Below are 16,060 nucleotides of genomic sequence, written 5' to 3'. Positions count from 1 at the left end.
TCTAACAAAACATCCATATAACATCGATATAAACACCAGCATCAGAAGCCCACGGTACAGATAGATAAAGTACTTTTCATTCGAACAACATCGCATGATCTAAACTCCCCATGCGGGCGTGGAAAAACTCCACGAAAATAATTTGGGGATAAAATGAAGAAATGGATGATGACCAGGCTGCAGTGGATGCCAACATTGTGGGCAACCTTGATGCTATGAAAATACACACCTAATTAAAATATACAGTTTAATCGCAATGAGTCCAGTGCAAGAGTCCATTTGATCCATTGGTCGGTCGATGCAGAATTCTCAACTATGTTGGCCTAAATGTACACACATTTCTGTAAAGAAGACATATTATGCTCCCCCTCACACACACACACAATTTTAAAACAGTCCCCTTGAGTGTTGTCTTGTTTCATCAGCCCATAACAAAATTTCCTAAACACGTGGGAAAATGTTTCGTGGTCAGATGAATTGTTTTTGCTGTAATTCCATAAGGTTTGTTTGCCACAACCACTTCTTACCACTAAAAGAACACCATACCTGCTGTGAAGCATGGTGGGGGGAATTATGAAAAGTTCGATATAGCAGTTACTGGTATAACAAAACCTTCAGGAAAAGAAATGTCAGCAAAAGCCTAACAGAACAACAGTTTTTGGGGTTAATCAGAGACCCTTTAAACGGTAGCAAGTGTGTGCGGACTTCCATTTAACATGAGTTTGAATGTGAAGAGCACAGCCACATCCCCAGTTGCAAAACGGTGTGCACACAACCACATTGTCTCGGTTGTTTATTTTTTTACATTCCCTCTTGAAAAATATTTCATCTTTTTCGATCAGGTTATGGGTGGCATTATGGCTGAAAAAGTTTAGAAATTATTTCTTGATTTCATTTTTTTTTTTATATCACAAAATCCTGGTGGTAAGCTACTTGTGTAGCCACAGCTGCCCTGGGGCAGTCTGACAGAAGCGTGGCTGCCATTCTGCGCCTACGACCACCACCAAACATCCAATCACATTCACTGATGGGCATTGTGGGTTAAGTGTCTTTTCCCCGAGTTAAAAAAAAGCAAATATGAACTCCAAACCGCACACACACACAATCAATGGACAGTTAAAGCTTATATTGTATTTGGTAATGTATATTCATTTAATACTGATTTTTACCACATGGTAAACTTTTAATGCGTACTTTAAGTGCAGTAGTGAACACATATGTTGAATGCAATATGCTATTTTATGTCAAAAGGCTTATATGTGTTTGAAATAATCTTAGTATGCAAATCTTTCATGACAGGTTTACACACCATAGGTAACCACAACACGCTGGTTATGCGTCATAAAAGTTGGAATGAAGCAGCAGTAACAGTGAGGTCAGTATTACACAGCGTCACTTCCAAGTGGGCGGGGGCGCCTGCATGTTACGTCACAGCACGTCACATCAGGCGCGCCTTTGACGCTCAACTACACAATTTTACGTGAAGGAGTGACGCATGCGTGAATGACGTCGCTTGGTTTACGTCCGACGTGTGGGATTTTTGGCGTCCTCTACCGGCGCTCGGCGGGAGCTTGGTATGGATAGGCTTTGCCATAGAAACCGCCACACGGAGCCACGTAGCTGAAGGGTGGCCACTGAGCAAACGACGACAACATGGCGAACAAAATGACCTCCATGCCCAACTTTAAAACCTATCGTACGAACGTGAAAATTGGCAACTGGAACGAGGAGCAGAATTTGGAAGAGGTTTGTGTTCAAAGAAAGATCTATTTGGTATTCGTGTTGGTGTTTTAGCTAGACAAGTGTTACAAGGACCGATATCGTCGAACTCGTAGAACTAGCAAGCAAGTTTCCCTCTCAATAGTTGTGTACAAAATATGTCTTAATGGACACGTGTCTGTCCATTCGTCTAAATATCTATCTAGTGCTCAAGTTTTTTCCTCATTTTTCTGTCTGTCATCAAACATTTGAATAATACAAACTCCAACACTTTGTTTAAATGCCTTTAAGCATATGATTTTTAAACAGCTTCTTCATATTTGCAACGTTTTGTTTTAAAATTCTAACAAAAAGGGCAGGGAGCCCCCAGGCCCAGCAGCATGTTTGAAAAAGAAATGAATAACTCTCTAAAGATTTCTACAGAAAATAGTTTTCAAAAATTTCAATATAACGGAAATGTTAATCTTTCACATATCTTTGCTTTAAGTTCAAACCAAAAAAAAAAGTGTAGGGAGTTCCCAGGATCAGCAGCATTTCTTGTAAAGGTAACTGAACATTTTGATAAATAAATACAGTGGGGCAAACAAGTATTTAGTCAGCCACCTATTGTGCAATTTCTCCCACTTAAAAAGATGAGAGTGCCCTGTAATTTTCATCATAGGAATACCTCAGCAATGAGGGACAAAATGAGAAAAAAAAATCCAGAAAATCACATTGTCTGATTTTTAAAGACTTTATTAGAAAATTATAGTGGAAAATAAGTATTTGGTCACCTACAAATGAGCAAAATTTCTGGCTCTCACAGCCTGTAATTTATTCTTTAAGAGGCTCCTCTGTCCTCCACTCGTTACCTGTATTAATGGCACCTGTTTGAACTCGTTATCAGTATAAAAGACACCTGTCCACAACCTCAAACAGTCACACTCCAAACTCCACTATGGCCAAGACCAAAGAGCTGTCGAAGGACACCAGAAACACAATTGTAGACCTGCACCAGGCTGGGAAGACTGAATCTGCAATAGGTAAGCAGCTTGGTGTGAAAAAATCAACTGTGGGAGCAATTATTAGAAAATGGAAGACATACAAAACAACTGATAATCTCCCTCGATCTGGGGCTCCATGCAAGATCTCACCCCGTGGGGTCAAAATTGTCACAAGAACGGTGAGCAAAGATCCCAGAACCACAAGGGGGGGACCTAATGAATGACCTGTAGAGAGCTGGAACCAAAGTAACAACAGCTACCATCAGTAACACACTACGCCGCCAGGGACTCAAATCCTGCAGTGCCAGACATGTCCTCCTGCTTAAGCCAGTACATGTCCATGCCCGTCTGAAGTTTGCTAGAGAGCATTTGGATGATCCAGAAGAGGATTGGGAGTATGTCATATGGTCAGATTAAACCAAAATAGAACATTTTGGTGAAAACTCAACTTATGTTTGGAGGAGAAACAATGCCGAGTTGCATCCAAAGAGCATTGAAGATTAAATGTGGCTGGGTCTTTCAGCATGACAATGATCCCAAACACACCGCCCGGGCAACGAAGGAGTGGCTTTGTGAGAAGCATTTCAAGGTCCTGGAGTGGCCTAGCCAGTGTCCAGATCTCAACCCCATAGAAAATCTTTGGAGGGAGTTGAAAGTCTGTGTTGCCCAGCGACAGCCCCAAAACATCACTGCTTTAGCGGAGATCTGCATGGAAGAATGGGCCAAAATACCAGCAACACTGTGTGAAAATCTTGGGAAGGCTTACAGAAAACGTTTGACCTCTGTCATTGCCAACAAAGGGTATATAACAAAGTATTGAGATGAACTTTTGTTATTGACCAAGTCATTATTTTCCACCATAATTTGCTAATAAATTCTTTAAAATTCAAACTGATTTTCAGATTTTTTTTTTCCCTCCCCCTCCTCATTTTGTCTCTCGTAGGTGAGGTATACCTATGATAAAAGTTACAGGCCTCTCTCATCTTTTTAAGTGGGAGAACTTGCACAATTGGTGCCTGCACTGGAGTTCCCTGAAGTTGCCCCAGTTTTAAATTGATCTCTTACCGACCGTCTTTTTTAACAAAAAAAGCCAATATTCGTCAAAATGCCAAATATCGGCCCAGCCAAACAATTTTCTTGTTTTGAGATTATTAGTTTTTTAGCTGATTTAGGACAATTTTGATGTGCTGACTCCAAATATCACATTGGTCAGGTCAACGTTTTGAACAATGGCCACGTTTTTCTTTACATGTACAGGTATTTTCACTTTAGCTGTTCAAATAAATAGAGGTTCATGACCTGAATTTTGAACAATGATGACGTAACATTCAATTTACAGGTACTTACTTTTATCAATGTCTACTATTCAATTTACAGTAAGCAAAGTTTGTAACATTTGATTAATAACAAGTTGGCATAAGAACCTGACCTGAAAACAAGAAACAGATGTCATTTTCGGATTCCGTGATGCAAAATTGACAATCAGTTGAAAAAACATAGGTTACAAAATTTTTTTTTTTTGTAAATTGTCTATGTATGTAAATTGTCCATCCCTCATTTCAATATTGATGTGTATTTTCACTACAGCATGTGAGGAGCAAGTACCTGTGTAAAAGAGAAAAGGGGGAGCTGACTGCCCAGAGAGTCGACTTCCTCAAGCACAACATCCTCAGTCCGGTACCATCATGCACATCTGCGACAACAATAGCAACACAACATTAGTGATGATGATGTCCACGTGTGTACAGGTGGAATTGAGTGTGACCACAGATGATGCTCTGCACTTTGGAGATGTTGTGATGTTGGTGAACATCGGTGTAGATGGCAAATGTTTTGCGCTCGGCATCAACGCGTACATTGAACACATGACCAAGATTCCTTCTCCTGGCATTAAAGGTCCGTGTGGAGTCAGTGCTGGGAGAAACATTCAGCCCAGTGTGCGCACGGCATTCATCATTACCAGGTACACACACACACACACACACACACTAGTGTTGTATTGGCCGAATCATGTAATGTGTGTGTGTGTGTGACAACAGTGTAGATGGCACTCCTGAAGGAGCAACTCTGCATTATGAGCAAAGTTTTGCCTTGAAAACAACAAGTGGCTTCGCCGGGGGTGTAAGTAACAGCAACACTAAAACACACACATTAATTCTGCAATAGACAAGTTGTTATACTTTTACATTTTTTTAAATGTTTACATTTTTTAAAATTCATTTTTAATGTAATTTAAAATAATATACAAAAAAATTACCTCAATACATAAACTGTTATAGCTTTATTACATTTTACGATGTTAAATTAAAACAATTTAATTAAAATGTAAAAACAATTTTATTTGTCATTATTTTTAATGTAATAAAAACAATTACCACTGCATAACATAAACAGCTTCTTAAAAAAAACTTTATTTTAGAATTTAATTTCAAAATGTATGTTAAGTGTTTCCACTGCATAACATAAACAATACATGCAAATCAGTCGCTTTTCGGCGAAATTTGCAATTTTGAAATCAAAATAGGCCATTTAAGTAAATTGTATAGATCCGATGAGTTTTTCCTGAGAGGGCGGGGGTTTCGCCGTCACTGACGCCATAGGCTGTTTCGTACTCCTTGAACGCTGGCAGCTAGATCCATTCCACACATTCACCATCGACACACAGATGTAATTGTGAATATTACTCCACGGCGGACTAATATGTAGCCTGAGGTTCCGCCTGTGCGCTCGAAATCACAGGAGTTGACGAGACCAGAAAAAAACTTCCGCCGCTTCTGCTGTTAATAAGTCACGGTACTTTTACTCAGTTACAATGATCTAAATGTCGCTCACTACTTTTATTTGTCAATTATTGCTTATTTATCAACTATTTCGTGCGCGAGACTCCGACTTCCGCATCGGGCGCTGTCAATCCAATTTAAGCGCGAGTGACGTTTAAGTCTTGTTCACCAATCAAACGACACAGGAAAGTCACAACACCTCACACAATGTCTTCCATTGGGCTTCCCGGACATAGGTATTCACACTAGATAAGCCAGGCCCGCTGATCGTTGTGCGTACGTGGTGGCCATGTTGGGAAGGTCGTCGTTACCATGAAGGCAACTGCGAGCTACTCTTATTTACATTTAGACAAACAAAAACAACAGCTTTCATGTATTGTAGTATTTGTCTAGCGCTGTCTGTACCACTAAACTTTCAGTCACTAAAATATTTGAATAAACATGTTACAAATAATTGTACAAACTTGTTTTGAACTGCACATGAAGTTACTTAACAAACAATATATTTGTCTTGCATGTTGTACAGCACCTTGATCCATTGCAGTTTGCATAGCTATAGGGCTGGCAGAGGTGTTGATGATGCAGAACCTTCCATGTTTCTTCTGAGATAATGATTTCTTTCTTTATTTATTTATTTATTTATTTTTTTAAACAGAAGTTTTATTGAATCTGTTTTATCCTTTTGGTAATGTTGCATGGTTTGGAAACCTGAACTTGTCCGAAAAGAATTGCCTCCGTAGTGTGAGGAAGTCACCAGGCTGGGCTCCTGTCTATCAATGACAGACAGGTCCTGAGGAAAGGAAGCCATTATGAATTGTTTTTTTTGTTTATATGTACAGGTATTTTGGCTTTATATCAGGAGTACTCAACCTGGGGACGTGAGAGAAAATGTTTTTTTTCTCTTAAAAACCTATCTCAAATGAGAAATATTTAACAAAAATCAACTGATAATGTCACAAAAATGTCATCGATTTAGTAAAAAGAAAAAGAGAAACGGATGTCATTTTTAGATTCAGCAATGCAAAATTGTCCTAAATCAGTTGAAAAAACAGACAACAAAAACTTTTTTGTAACCCAGTGTTAGCTTTTGGAAGGAAAAAAAAAATCACGTTTCAATAATGTGACAAATTGAGTGAGGCTTTTAATGGGTTGACTATGGTGTAGATGTAACAACAACAATACCACTTTCTCCTTTTTCAGCTGTACCTGACAAGTGATGTGCAGACATTCCGGAAGTCCGCCCTTAGGTCTCGTCTCCAGGAAGTCAATTTGGAGGAGAGCGAATGCTTTCCATCTTGGTGGAAGGTGGTGCACTTTGACCCCCAGGAGAGGCTCGAGCACGAGGGTCTGCCTGTACCCGTGAGTATTTTTGTCTACTCTGTTAAATATTTGCCCGACTCAACCTTTTTTGCATTTTCTGCCACTGCTTTGTACCATACGTTATCTTAACAAGGTTGGCTTTTGCCTTCTCGTCTCACAGGCCAACGTCAACGTGGTCGTCCTCCACTGCAAGACAAACCAGGCTCTGGCTGTTATGGACCATCTAATCCTTGGGTATAGTAATTCCCCGCATATTCGTGATTCCCTTTTCACAAATTCCCCTATTTGTTTTTATCTGTGGAACTTATGCTACTAACTTGCAAAAAAAACTTATCTATTCACGTTTTTTTGTGTTATTCCTGAAACACCATAAGATGCAACCAAAGCCCTGTCTAAATAGGAGAGTCGTACAGTAGTTTGTGTCAAGAGAAATCTGAGAGATGAGCTTTAATGTCAGGGAGGAGCCTAAATTAAGCCTGGGTTGTTGGTGGAATTTATGGTGAGATAAAAAAAAAATAGTAATTGTAATAGTTGGGGATTTTACTCCAAAAAATAGACCCAAGGCTACTATAATTTCCTCCTCGGCATGTCGTTTTCGATTTTGCGTTGCTTTGTTTCGCCATTTTTGAGGCGGACCAGAAATCTGTGTGGTTTTCTGTGTTGAGATTATTGGTGCACACCACAGACACTACAACCAAAACTGTTAAATGCCTGATTTTGTATCTTCATGTGTGGGGTCTGTAGCAGATTTAAAAAAATAAATAAATAAAAATAAAAAATAAAAAAATAATAAGATTTGAAGATTCCTTGTGTGTGTACCAGGCCTTAAGAGAAGACCAGTGAAAATGTTGAATTCAATGTGAAATTCTTGTTCAAAATGCTTAATCATCAAGAGCTCACTGAAATTGAAAGAGTCCACATTAGTTAGGGTGGTCTAATTAATTTAAGATCTGTTTGGTACATTTCTGTTTGTTTGTGTGCAAGATTGCACAAAATCTTTGTAATGGATTTCCAAGAAACTGACACTTTTGCCAGACCTCCACCATAGCCAAACTTTATGCTGTAGTCCACGGGGAGGAAAATTACATACACATACGGCCCACCCTGTTTAACTCATTCACTGCCAGCCGTTTCCTGAGCAGAGAACCTACAGACTGCCAGGCATTTTTGAGCAATTTCACTCATTTTTCAAGCCCCAGGCTCTGGATGCATATCCTGTAAGTTTTAAAAAAAGACATACGATTACTAGAGAATACTTTTTATTGATGTGTTTTGCATGGGAAAAAAAACATTACTTTTCTTCGTCGCAATCCTAAAATACGTTCGACTTGCTGGTGTTGAATTACTGCAAGATGGACGAGCTGGAAATGGAAAATTGAAATCAGTACTGGCAACAGATGTTACATTGTAATGTGAACTAGTGGGACTAAATTGTTTATGTCACAAGGAGTGAAGGAGAGTCTTTTATCGGTAAATGTGGCTAACGCTAGCTGCAAACGAGTTACCTTCGTCTCAGTTATCATCCGGCGGAAGCTCAGGATGAAGCTCAGCTGCTTCCAGGGGATCCAGAGCGAGTTCATTCATCTGATGATTGCGGATCCCATTTACTCAAATCCTGGTCGGCAGATAATCAGCTGGCAAGCGACCGAGAGCATCTCACCATATGGCCGGGCATTTTGGGCGACAGCTTTGCAACAAAACGATTGGCTCGGAGCGTCGTTCTTTATTCCCTTGCATGATCCAAGGCATTATTCCTGTCGGTCACAGGAATATTTTTCTTGCCTTGGCTCAATAAATTTAGAGTACCGAAAGCTTTTTTTTTTTAAGAATTTTCTTTTTTTTCCTATTGTCTTCTCTCTTTTCCGTCATTATGCTTGCATCTTCTCATTGTCTCCTCGTCCCCGCCCCTCTGAGGAAGGGACGTTCACCTCAAGGCATTGTTGCCCTCTACGGTGTGCCATTCCTCATTGCAGTTATCCAGAGACTTGACGATCACACATAAACGGCACAAGGCCCTCCCCCCCCGATCTTCATTAAAAAAACGCCATTGACTTCTTTAGACGGCATTGGTAGGGAATAGCTTGATTCTGAATGATGTCTTTGGACGACATTGGCAGGGAATGAGTTAATTAAGACCACTGTGAACATTTACACAATCAGGAGTCCTGTACTATTTGTTTCATTAATTTTGCATTTTTTTTCCTAATAGTGCTAAATTAAAATGTATTTATTAAATTACTGATTAGTTGATTTTATTAAATATATTTCCATTAAATTATTTTAATATTATGATATATATATTTTTTTAATGTACATTTTAACACTTTTTAACCTCATCTACGAATGACCTGGCCAATCTGTCAGTGTTAAAAATCGAATAGGGCTCTTCGGCACAAACGTTTGCCCACTCCTGGTGTAGTGTGCAGAATTGAACCTCTTTTTCTTTTTTTTTTACCCTGATAGGACCACCCTGATTCTTTTTTTTTTTAATCAGTGCCATGACTACGACTATTATAATCAAGATTTCTTTCAAATACATTTTAATCAACTCCCGAGTGCAATATTTTTTATTTCCCATTCGATGTCTTTCATTCCTTTTTGTCCCACTGGCAGGACCACATATGGCAATGAGTACGAGGTGACCGCTCATACTTTCTTGGACGCCCACAAAGCTGAAAAGTCCAACAACCACTGGATCCTGTGCACCTCTGACCCAGCCGGGGAGGGCCTCCTGCTTCTCAATCGCCTGAAGTCGGAGGGAAACTCTGTATCGTTGCCCCGGGATGACAGTCCAACAGAGTATATCACATGTAGCATATGTAATTATCGGGAAAACAGGTGATTTGTTTCTTTAAAAAAAAAAAAAAAAAGGTTCTATGCTTGGATGATTCCCCCCAACTTTGCATTTGTTTTTTTTAAACACAGATTTGTTCCCCGGGAATGTTTGTTGCTATAAGAATTTGATATGTTTTGTCAAACACGGGGTGGTCATCTATTGTGATTTTCAAAAATAATAATAGAAAATGTGATATGGAGGCCCATGGTGAGGCATGCTTCCAGCACACTGAAAAAAACATCCCTTTAGGGGTACAATGGCCTGTCACTGGGGTGTTAGAGGTACTTTGATACCCTTGACACTTGCTTGGAAAACCCGTCCTATCATGCTTTCCCATGCATATTAGGTTACTTGCAGACTCTAAATTGTCCATAGGTGTAAATATGAGTGTGAATGGTAGTCTGTGTATTGTCTGTTCCCTGCAATTGGTTGGTGACTGGTCCAAGGTGTACCCAGCTTTGAGGAATGTTGTGGGTGAATGGTCTATTGTCATCTACTCCAGTTCTGTACACACCTTGACGAATCTGATGGGTGTTTTTTTGTCCACAATTTTCTGTCAGTCGAGGGCTTGAACCGGGATCCCCATGCAATTTTAGCTACTTGGGTATGGCTCAATAATATTTTGAGACTCTAAATTGAGCAAACTGGGCAAATTCCTTTTTGTGATTTTGCAGCAGTGATGAAAGGTTTAGGGCTGCAACTCAATGACTCCAACTAAGTGTTTAGTGCAATAGTGGTCTAAGTCCTAAACAACTCTGTCAATATTTCACAAAAGAGTGCAGACGGCCCTCGTATGTCAAAAATGTAACAAAACCTTGGATTAGACCAGTTTTCATCTGAGAATTGAGTTACTACACTCTAATTATTGGTGGCTCAATAGCCCATAGGTGTGAGTGGTTTTTAGTCTATATTTGCCCTGTGCTAGCCTCTCGCCCAAAGTCACCTGAGATGGGCTCCAGCTCACCCACCACCCAAATGAGAACAAGTGCAAGAATGGATGCATGAATTGATTTTTATGCTTTTTCTCACATGACCCAAAACTCACAGACTTTTCCAAGGGTGTGTGTATCCTCGTGAAAATGTTTGTATTTTAGGGGTCCTCAAGAGCCCCCCCCCACACACACCCTCCGCTATAAGACGCAGTAGCGCCCCCTGGAAAGAAAAGAAAATTGCCCTTGGGAAACCAGTTTCACCTTCCATCCATTCTCAACACCACTTATCCTGTTCAGGGGCGCTGGAGTCTATCCCAGCTGACTTCGGGCGAAAGGCAGACTACACCCTGAACTGGTCGCCAGTCGGCATTGGTTGGACCTTGGCGTCCTCTCCATGCTTGCATCTGGTCTTTGTTGGGTTTTTCCATTGGTCCTGGGTCTCTTTAATTGCAGTGGGAACGCTGCACCTTCTGTTCCAAAACTAAATGTATCAAAATGTGTTATTTCTTCTCCAGAGAGTAAAGGGAACATTAGGCATTTTTAAAATATTAACTGTAAAACTGAAAAATGCATTCCTGTGAATTACTGAAGTCATATTAGCTGTATCAACACTGTTTCTGAGAACTGCTTCACATCTGTGTTGCATGATTTTGTGACTTTGAGGGGGTCTCATGTTGAGAGCTTGGCTTCACATGGGCATTGTCAACAAACCGTGAATACGGAATGTCCTGGGCTGGAATAGCAGTTCAGAGCAGATGTAAAGTAGTTCTTGTAAAAGTTCTTCAATTAAATGAGTTCAAGCATTTTTCAATTTGCACAGTAAATGGTATGCATAATGACAAATGTTAACATGGTCTAATGTTCAATTTTCTTCCCTTTCTGTACAGGAATAACACATTCAAATACTTTTTTTGTTTTGTTTTTTCATTTGAAATAGAATGAGCAGTGGTCCCTATTTGTGTTTTTGAAAATAAAAGCTATTATACAAATTTTTAGCTTTTACTCAACTTTTAAACACAATCCTCTAAACATAACTATACAGGAGCTGTCAAGAGTTATATAAATACTGCTTTGGAACCCTGCAAATGTATTAAATGTAAATGTAATGTAACAAATGTACAGCTTATACCACAACTGGCATAAATGAAAAGCATCACCAAAATCACATTTTTATTTCTGTAATGATTAATTTGCCAGTATGTAGACTATCTTGAACCCAAATGAGTTTTAGCTAAAATATGAATATGAATACACGATTATTTCTTAAGATGTCAAGAACATAGTCATTCCACTTGCATTCTTCTTCTTTTCCTTTCGGCTTGTCCCATTAGGGGTCGCCACAGCGCGATATCCTTTTCCATGTAAGCCTATCTCCTGCATCCTCCTCTCGAACACCAACTACGATCATGTCTTCCCTCACGACATCCATCAACCTTCTCTTTGATCTTCCTCTAGCTCTCTTGCCTGGCAGCTCCATCCTCATCATACTTCTACTAATCATCTCCTCCGGACGTGTCCAAACACTCGAAGTCTGCTCGCTCTAACTTTGTCTCCAAAACATCGAACCTTGGCTGTCCCTCTGATGAGCTCATTTCTAATTTTATCCAACCTGGTCACTCCGAGAGCGAACCTCAACATCTTCATTTCCGCCACCTCCAACTCTGCTTCCTGTTGTCTCTTCAGTGCCACTGTCTCTAATCCGTACATCATGGCTGGCCTCACCACTGTTTTATAAACTTTGCCCTTCATCCTAGCAGAGACTCTTCTGTCACATAACATACCTGACACCTTCCTCCACCCGTTCCAACCTGCTTGGACCCGTTTCTTCACTTCCTGACCACACTCACCATTGCTCTGGACGGTTGACCCCAAGTATTTAAAGTCCTCCACCCTTGCTATCTCTTCTCCCTGTAGCCTCACTCTTCACCCACCACCCCTCTCATTCATGCACATATATTCTGTCTTACTTCGGCTAATCTTCATTCCTTTGCTTTCCAGGGCATGCCTCCATCTTTCAAACTGTTCTTCCACCTGCTCCCTGCTTTCACTGCAATGTCATCTGCAAACATCATGGTCCACGGGGATTCCAGTCTAACCTCATCTGTCAGCCTATCCATCACCACTGCAAACAGGAAGGGGCTCAGGGCTGATCCCTGATGCAGTCCCACCTCCACCTTAAATTCGTCTGTCACACCTACAGCACACCTCACCGCTGTTCTGCTGCCCTCGTACATGTCCTGTATTATTCTAACATACTTCTGCCACTCTAGACTTCCGCATGCAGTACCACAGTTCCTCTCTTGGTACTCTGTCATAGGCTTTCTCTAGATCTACAAAGACACAATGTAGCTCCTTCTGACCTTCTCTGTACTTTTCCATCGACATCCTCAGGGCAAATAATGTATCTGTGGTACTCTTTCTAGGCATGAAACCATACTGTTGCTCGCAAATACTCACTTCTGTCCTGAGTCTAGCCTCCACTACTCTTTCCCACAACTTCATTGTGTGGCTCATCAACTTTATTCCTCTATAGTTCCCACAGCTCTGCACATCACCCTTGTTCTTAAAAATGGGCACCAGCACACTTTTCCTCCATTCCTCAGGCATCTTCTCACGCACTAGAATTCTATTGAACAAGCTGGTCAAAAATTCCACAGCCACCTCTCCTAGATGCTTCCATACCTCCACAGGAATGTCATCAGGACCGACTGCCTTTCCATTTTTCATCCTCTTTAATGCCTTTCTAACTTCCCCCTTACTAATCATTGCCACTTCCTGGTCCACCACACTTGCCTCTTCTACTCTCCCCTCTCTCTCATTTTCCTCATTCATCAACTCCTCGAAGTATTCTTTCCATCTATCTAGCACACTTCTTGCACCAGTCAACATATTTCCATCTTTAGCCTTAATCACCTGCACATAGATCCTTTTCTCCTTCTTTAGTGTCCAACCTGCCATGCATGTCATCATATGCCTCTTGTTTGGCCTTTGCCACCTCTACCTTTGCCCTGTGTCGCATCTCAATGTATTCCTTTCGCCTCTCCTCGGTCCTCTCAGTGTCCCACTTATTCTTAGCTAAACTTTTTCCTTGTATGATTTCCTGTACTGTATGGTTCCACCACCAAGTCGTCTTCTCTCCTTTCCTGCCAGAAGATACACCAAGTACTCTTCTGCCTCCCTCTCTGATCACCTTCGCTGCAGTGGTCCAGTCTTCTGGAAGCTCCTCCCGTCCACCAAGAGCCTGTCTCACCTCTTCCTGAAAAGCTGCACAACACTCGTCCTGTCTCAGCTTCCACCACTGATTCACTGCTCTGCTTTTGTCTTCCTAATTTTCCTCCTCACCACCAGAGTCATCTTACACACCACCATCCTATGCTGTCTCGCCACACTCTCCCCTACCACTACCTTACAGTCGGTAACCTCCTTCAGATTACATCGTCTGCACAAGATGTAATCCACCTGCATGCTTCTACCTCCGCTCTTGTAGGTCACCCTATGTTCCTGCCTCATCTGGTGGCGGGGCAGAGACAGAACACCTTAACACAAATGACAACATTCGGTAGGCCTATCCAAAATAGATTGATGGCAAGAAAAAAATGTATGTAAATGTTTTATTATTTACAATATATTAATCTATTTATTGAGATAAATTAATGAAAAATAATAATAATAAATTGTAATTAATAAATTTTTGAGAACAGCTACATAAATGCAACAAATATTACAGGGCCCATATAACAGACCGGGCCGTATCTGGCCCGGAGCCTGGTCATACTTTAGTCCAGTTCTCATCTAAATTCTTTGTGCAGGAGGGCTGCACGATATTGTCTTTGAGCATCGTCATCACTATGTACGTGTGTGCAATAGTCACATTGCAGGGTCTGCTGCGATGTTAGTGTACTGTAATATACAGGGAATCAACTGTAACTGTTTGACCATGATTAAAAGATTGTACTTTACACCTGCTGTAGTTCCTATTTCACGCTTCAGAATGAAACTAGGCAGTCACGAGGCAGCTGTGTGAGTGAGCGAGGTGCGTTCAGGGACACTGCGTAAATGGGATTGAATATGTTCTTTTATAATACAGTACATAATTGTAAAAATGGAATAGTAGGTAAATTATATGTATCAGAATGTTTTAGTTAAACACTATGATCACACTGTGATAATATGAATTTTGTTTTGTAATATAAGAATAAATAAATTATTTTGGTAATATATTTAGCCAGAGCTGTGAGGAATGCATCATTGACCTTTCACCTTCGTTCCTGTCATACTGTGTTGCATGTTTTTGTTTGGCCATTAAGAATAAAAGTCCTGTTTTTGTTATAATTTCTCTTTTTTTTTTTTTTTAAATCCCCTTTTAAGTTTTCCCTCATGTTTTTGAGATTGTAGGGTGAAAGCTGCAGTTGGGGAAATTAAATGGCAGTATTTTGAGGGTAGGGTGGGCTCCTCAGCCCCCACGGTGCAGGCAGAGTAATTACAGGACACTTCTGACGGTTATTGTACATGCGAGACAGTGTCAATTCATTTGCAAGTGTCCGCAGATACTCACCTCGGGGACTTATTCGCTTGGTGTGGGGACACTCACTCATTGCAATTAAATAACTCTATAACTGCGTTACTTCACCTCACTTGCACTCTGTTTCTATAGGTAGGTACAGGTAAGACTTCTTCTTCTCACATTTCTAATTTAATGATGCCTTAATTTACACACTGACTTCTTTCTCATCTGTATTTCCTTTTAGCAACATGGGTTGGTGGAGGTTACATAATGGGGACTGCTGAGGCCGTTTATACTCCAGCTCGAGGTCTTGTCTGGGCTTCTGGACCTTCTGCATTTCTTGTGAATTTTCATTTAGGTGAGTATCTGAATTGGGAATCCTTTGTGAAATCATTTTAGTTATTTATTTTTGAATCATGCTAAGTGTCCTCCATGTTGATCTCATTGCATTTTTAACTCAATTTAAAAGATGAATATTGAGAAAATAGCATTTGTTGCCTGTCCCTGCTTGATGGTGAATGTTTGGTATTCATTAGCTTTACGGTAGGCTATAATAAACAAACCTTTAATAAAAATAATAATAATAAAGCAGATGACATGAGCTAATTGTACTGTGATTGTACAAAATGAGGATTTTCAGTTGGTTTTTTTTAAAGATTTTCGTTAGGAACAGGCATTTCACTCACTTCTCAAAAGGTGATGTCCTCTTAAAGTTCTTTGTCCCTGCTTGAGTTTTCTTTCAGATTCCTAAAAGCATGGCATGAGTTCTGAAATTTTTTTTTCTCTATCCCTCATTTTGGACACGGCCCAAGAGCTTTGCAACTCGGTTTCCACCACAATCCCGTAGCGGCCAAGCGGTTGATCAGGAGGCTCAGATTTTAAAGTCATGTGACATGTTAATGCCAACTGGGGCATTCCTAAAACTGGGTGACGAGATGTTCTCTGATGGCAAATGCCACATTGTGGATAACAGGTATCAGTGCATG

General features: G+C 40.4%; 1 protein-coding gene across 1 annotated transcript; it reads left to right on the top strand.

The window, feature by feature from the left end:
* The first annotated feature begins 21 nt into the window (after window positions 1-21).
* On the top strand, window positions 22-14,878 carry cfap161 (cilia and flagella associated protein 161). The gene is made up of 7 exons (XM_061774189.1): window positions 22-1,746; window positions 4,290-4,379; window positions 4,451-4,665; window positions 4,742-4,823; window positions 6,683-6,841; window positions 6,963-7,036; window positions 9,416-14,878. Exons 1-7 carry the CDS (start codon window positions 1,654-1,656, stop codon window positions 9,642-9,644), a joined length of 942 nt encoding a protein of 313 aa, XP_061630173.1. The 5' UTR covers window positions 22-1,653; the 3' UTR covers window positions 9,645-14,878.
* Window positions 14,879-16,060: the final 1,182 nt, after the last annotated feature.

The sequence above is a fragment of the Phyllopteryx taeniolatus genome, chromosome 5 (genome assembly GCF_024500385.1).
Source record: "Phyllopteryx taeniolatus isolate TA_2022b chromosome 5, UOR_Ptae_1.2, whole genome shotgun sequence".
Taxonomy (NCBI): domain Eukaryota; kingdom Metazoa; phylum Chordata; class Actinopteri; order Syngnathiformes; family Syngnathidae; genus Phyllopteryx; species Phyllopteryx taeniolatus.
The sequence above is the reverse complement of the archived record's forward strand: the minus strand, read 5'-3'. Positions and strand labels throughout refer to the sequence as shown.

Excerpts from the sequence above, each read along its gene's own strand:
- cfap161 (XM_061774189.1), top strand. The coding sequence starts at position 1,654 with ATGGCGAACAAAATGACCTCCATGCCCAACTTTAAAACCTATCGTACG. Across the intron at positions 4,824-6,682 it reads CAAGTGGCTTCGCCGGGGGT|CTGTACCTGACAAGTGATGT; the intron begins GTAAGTAACAGC and ends CTCCTTTTTCAG. Across the intron at positions 7,037-9,415 it reads ATGGACCATCTAATCCTTGG|GACCACATATGGCAATGAGT; the intron begins GTATAGTAATTC and ends TCCCACTGGCAG.